Consider the following 4,037-nt stretch of genomic DNA (forward strand, 5'->3'; position numbering starts at 1 on the left):
CAGCTACCTTTCTCAATGGAGAAAGGCCATCTTTGTCTTTAAAAGTGTGAAACCACACCACTGAAGAATGTCACAGTGCAAGATGGAATCAGTCCTGGCCAGACTTCAGCCCCCAGAGTCTGTCAACCCCAGGCCAGCTCCCCTTCTGCCACCTCAAGGGCTCCATTCTTCCTTTCTGGAAGAATGACCCCCTGGCCCTTACAGGAAACCACCATTTTCTTTGTTTGAGCTGAATTTCTGTTGCTTGAAACCAAAAGTTTCCTGATGCTGTCATTCTAATGCTTTGGAATATATTAAATTTGAATGGGAAAAGTCTACATATTTTTATTTATTTATTTATTTATTTACTTATTCATTTTTGAGTTGGAGTCTCACTCTGTCACCCAGACTAGAGTGCAGTGGCCGCTCCCGGCCACTGCAACCTCGGCCTGCTGGGCTCCGGCGAAACTTCCGCCTCAGCCTTCCAAAAATAATAAAAAATAAAAGCCAGTATTTAATGGACTATCTACTCTCTATTGTTTCCTTTGGTCTCGCATCTTTATTTCCACCTCTCCTTCCTGCTAGCACTGAACTTGCCTATCATACCTGGCCTTTGCCACAGAGACCATTCTTTTTCCAAAAGGTGCCATCACTCCTTGTCCTGGGTTAGTCTTTGACCACTATTTCTAGTTCCTACCATGTCCAAAAGTAATTTGGACAGACTAGAAATGCAAATAAATGAAAGCCAAAATAGGCAAAATTTCTATTCTTTTTATTGTTGTTGTTTTTGAGTTAGAGTCTCACTCCGTTGCCCAGACTGGAGTGTACTGGCACACTCATAGTCACCATAGTGTCCACCCAGTGTCGACCTGCTGGGCTCAGGCGATCCTTCCGCCTCAGCCTCCCAAGTAGCTGGAAATACAGGCGCACACTACCACACCCAGCTAATTTTATGTCTTACCACACGCAGGCACAGCTTGTTTTATTGTGCTTTGCTTTATTGTACTTCCAAGATACTGTACCTATACATTGAAGGTTTGTGGCAGGCAACCTTATGTTAAGCAAGTCTGTGGGTGCCACTTTCTTTTCTTTTCTTTTCTTTTTTTTTTTTTTTGAGTTGGAGTCTCACTCCGTCACCCAAGCTAGAGTGCAGTGGCACACTCATAGTCACCCTAGTGTCCACCCAGCATCGACCTGCTGGGCTCAGGTAATCCTTCCGCCTCAGCCTTTCAAGTAGCCAGAACTACAGGTGTATGCTACCATGCCTGGTTAGTTTTTTTATTTATTGTAGAGATGAGGTCTCACCAAGTTGCCCAAGCTGTTCTCGAATCCCTAGGCTCAGCCAATCCTCTCACCTTGGCCTTCCAAAGTACTGGGATTACAGGCTTGAGCCACCGTGCCCAGCTTATTCTATTTTTAAAATAAAACTTAACATGTTAAACTTCTGGTACTTCTTTATATCTGAATTCCATGTACACCAGATATATAGCTAAAACATCATTCTGTTAATCCCTCATTTTTATTTGTATATTTACCAAAGAGAAAATTCCCCTAAATTAAAAAACCAAACCCTATGCTATCAATCTTTAAGGCAGACTTACTTTTCAACTTCATCTGGTTTGTTGAAAAACAAATTATCCAAAGAAAATGAGCAGTCATTTGATTTTAGCATTGTTGAAAACTTGACTTAGAAATCTACAAAACACAGAAAAAGTAGTTTTAATTACAAAGATGTAGAAAAACATTTCTGGGCAGGTAAACTATAATCACTAATTTCTCAATCTCCCATAAAATATAATCACAGACTATCCTTGCAGCTTCATCTCCTGCAACCTCCTTAAAAAATATGCATATTTGCCTTAATATTCAAATACATTATTCTGTTCTCCATTCATTCATGTATTTTCCCACTTTCACCCCATCTTCATACCATGCCAATGCTTAGAATGTGTTTTCTTCTGTTCTCCACCTGGCAAATTCCTAACCATCCTTCAAGGTATAGCTCCAATGTCATTTCATCTTTAAAGATTTCTCTGAATTTGTCCTCTTCCCCAAGGCAGAATTAATCACTCCTTTGGGGCTCTTAATACTTTGTTCATACCGTTATTTTTTAGTTAGAATAGTACATTTGTTTTGAATGTGTGCACCTCTAACAATATACTATGTACGTATGCAAAGATTTGTTTCAAAAGAAAGGGGAAGAGGTAAAGGAATATTGATGAAACAGTATTGGCTATGAGTTGATAATTGCTAAAGCTATGTAATAGGTACATGGGAATCATTACAGTAATATTTATTTTTTCATGTGTTTAATAAACGTTTTTGAATTTAAAAATTTACAAATTTAACATATATTTACATTCATATTATATGATATATACTACATATATGCTTATATTCTTTTTAAAAAGATAATTTTTGTATTCAGAGATGCTATTGAAATGTAAAAGATAAAAATGGTCAGCATTGGCCTCCTGGGAATATAACAAAAATCTAGGACTGAACAAAGACTAGAATGTGACAGGAAACCATTTCTGTAGACACATACTTGCTCCCTTCACATTGCAATGACTTCTCCTTGCACATAGTACATCCCAATTTGTTTCTAAATTCTGAAACATGATAGAACATTCTGTATGACAAAATATGAAATCAGGTATAAAAATCATAAAACAAATCACATTTCTATTTCTGGAATAGTTAATACATTGCAAATCTGTTCTCAGAATAGAAACTACAGCCAAAGAAACTTTATTGGCCCCATCTAGTGGAGAAATACACATTACCAAGTCAGATTCCACCTCTCCAATTTTGTTTCTTTTCTTTTTCTTTTTTCCACCTCTCCAATTTTGAATCCTCCCTTATGTGCGGAGGATTCCACATGTCAGAGTGGAAGCATCATCTGAGCCCAGGTTGAGTCTAGGTAACAGAGTGGGACCCCCAACTGAGAAAAAGCTCCTAAAAGAGGCCTCTCAGGATTTTTTAAACTAATTTGATTTAAATTCTAGGTTTAGATTCCAATTTTCTAAGTGTCCACGTTAGATTACAAAGTTTTAGTTTCAGTATGTGGTTCAAAATTATATTGCCAAACACAATAAATAATATCATCCTAGGCCAGCACGGTGGCTCAAGCCTGTGATCTCAGCACTTTGGGAGGCCAAGGAGGCAGGGATAGCTTGAAGCCAGGAGTTCAGGACCAGCCTGGGCAATACAGTGAGACACACCTCCATCCCAGGTAGTTTTATTTTAAGTGTCTGCTCTGCCCTAATCACCGTTAAAATACTTAAACTATTTTTGTGACTACATAACTTGTCACCTGTGGTACGAACCTGCACCTTCCTTAAATATATTAATGACAAACTTAGCATTTTAATATTTTCTATAATCCCTGCTTATTTCTTACAACTTTTACTCTCAGAAATATGCTCCTTGTTTCAAAAGTCCAGAAATAAAATACTGATTAGCTAGAAATCGTTAGTCAGTCAAGATGCCGCGACCAACATTACTGGAATAACCGACCATGACTGCAGAGAATGTGACAAAGTAAGAGAACAAACACGGGAACAAATCACCTCACCCCAGATCGTATTCCCAGGCAGTCACAGGGTCAGAAGGGCCCGCCGGGAACCGAATCCGGACCTGAAACAAAAACATCCCTTCGGATTTCCTGGGGACGGTCCTGATTCCCAGGCGGCAGCCGGGCTCGTGCCCCTCACGGGCCCAGTCCCCCACCCCGGACCCCGGGTCCTCCCGCCTCGGTCACCTACCCCGGACCCCGGGCTCTCTTGCCTCGGTCACCCACCCTCGACGCCGGGTCCTCCCGCCTCGGTCCCCTACCCGCGACCCCGGGTCCTGCCGCCTCGGTCACCCAGCCTGGACCCCGGGTTCTCTTGCCTCCGTCACCCCCCTCGACCCGGCCCGCCCGCCTCGGTCACCCAGTCCGGACCCCGGTCCTCCCGCCTACGAAAATCACAGTGGCTCAGACAGATGCGCCAGCACGCCCAGCTCGTGCCCGCGAAGGCGACACAACCCTGACCACAAACACACGAGGCCGGAAG

General features: G+C 42.0%; 1 protein-coding gene across 1 annotated transcript in view; it reads right to left on the bottom strand.

The window, feature by feature from the left end:
• Positions 1 to 4,037, bottom strand: part of HFM1 (HFM1, ATP dependent DNA helicase homolog) — a 107,879-nt gene that overhangs the window by 103,446 nt on the left and 396 nt on the right. The window contains exon 2 of the mRNA XM_008068270.1: positions 1,581 to 1,674. Coding sequence (XP_008066461.1) covers positions 1,581 to 1,651 — 71 coding nt within the window. The 5' untranslated portion in view covers positions 1,652 to 1,674. The remainder of the gene's footprint in view (positions 1 to 1,580; positions 1,675 to 4,037) is intronic.

Source organism: Carlito syrichta, unplaced genomic scaffold, assembly GCF_000164805.1.
Source record: "Carlito syrichta isolate Samal-C Ts95f unplaced genomic scaffold, Tarsius_syrichta-2.0.1 Scaffold309922, whole genome shotgun sequence".
NCBI lineage: Eukaryota > Metazoa > Chordata > Mammalia > Primates > Tarsiidae > Carlito > Carlito syrichta.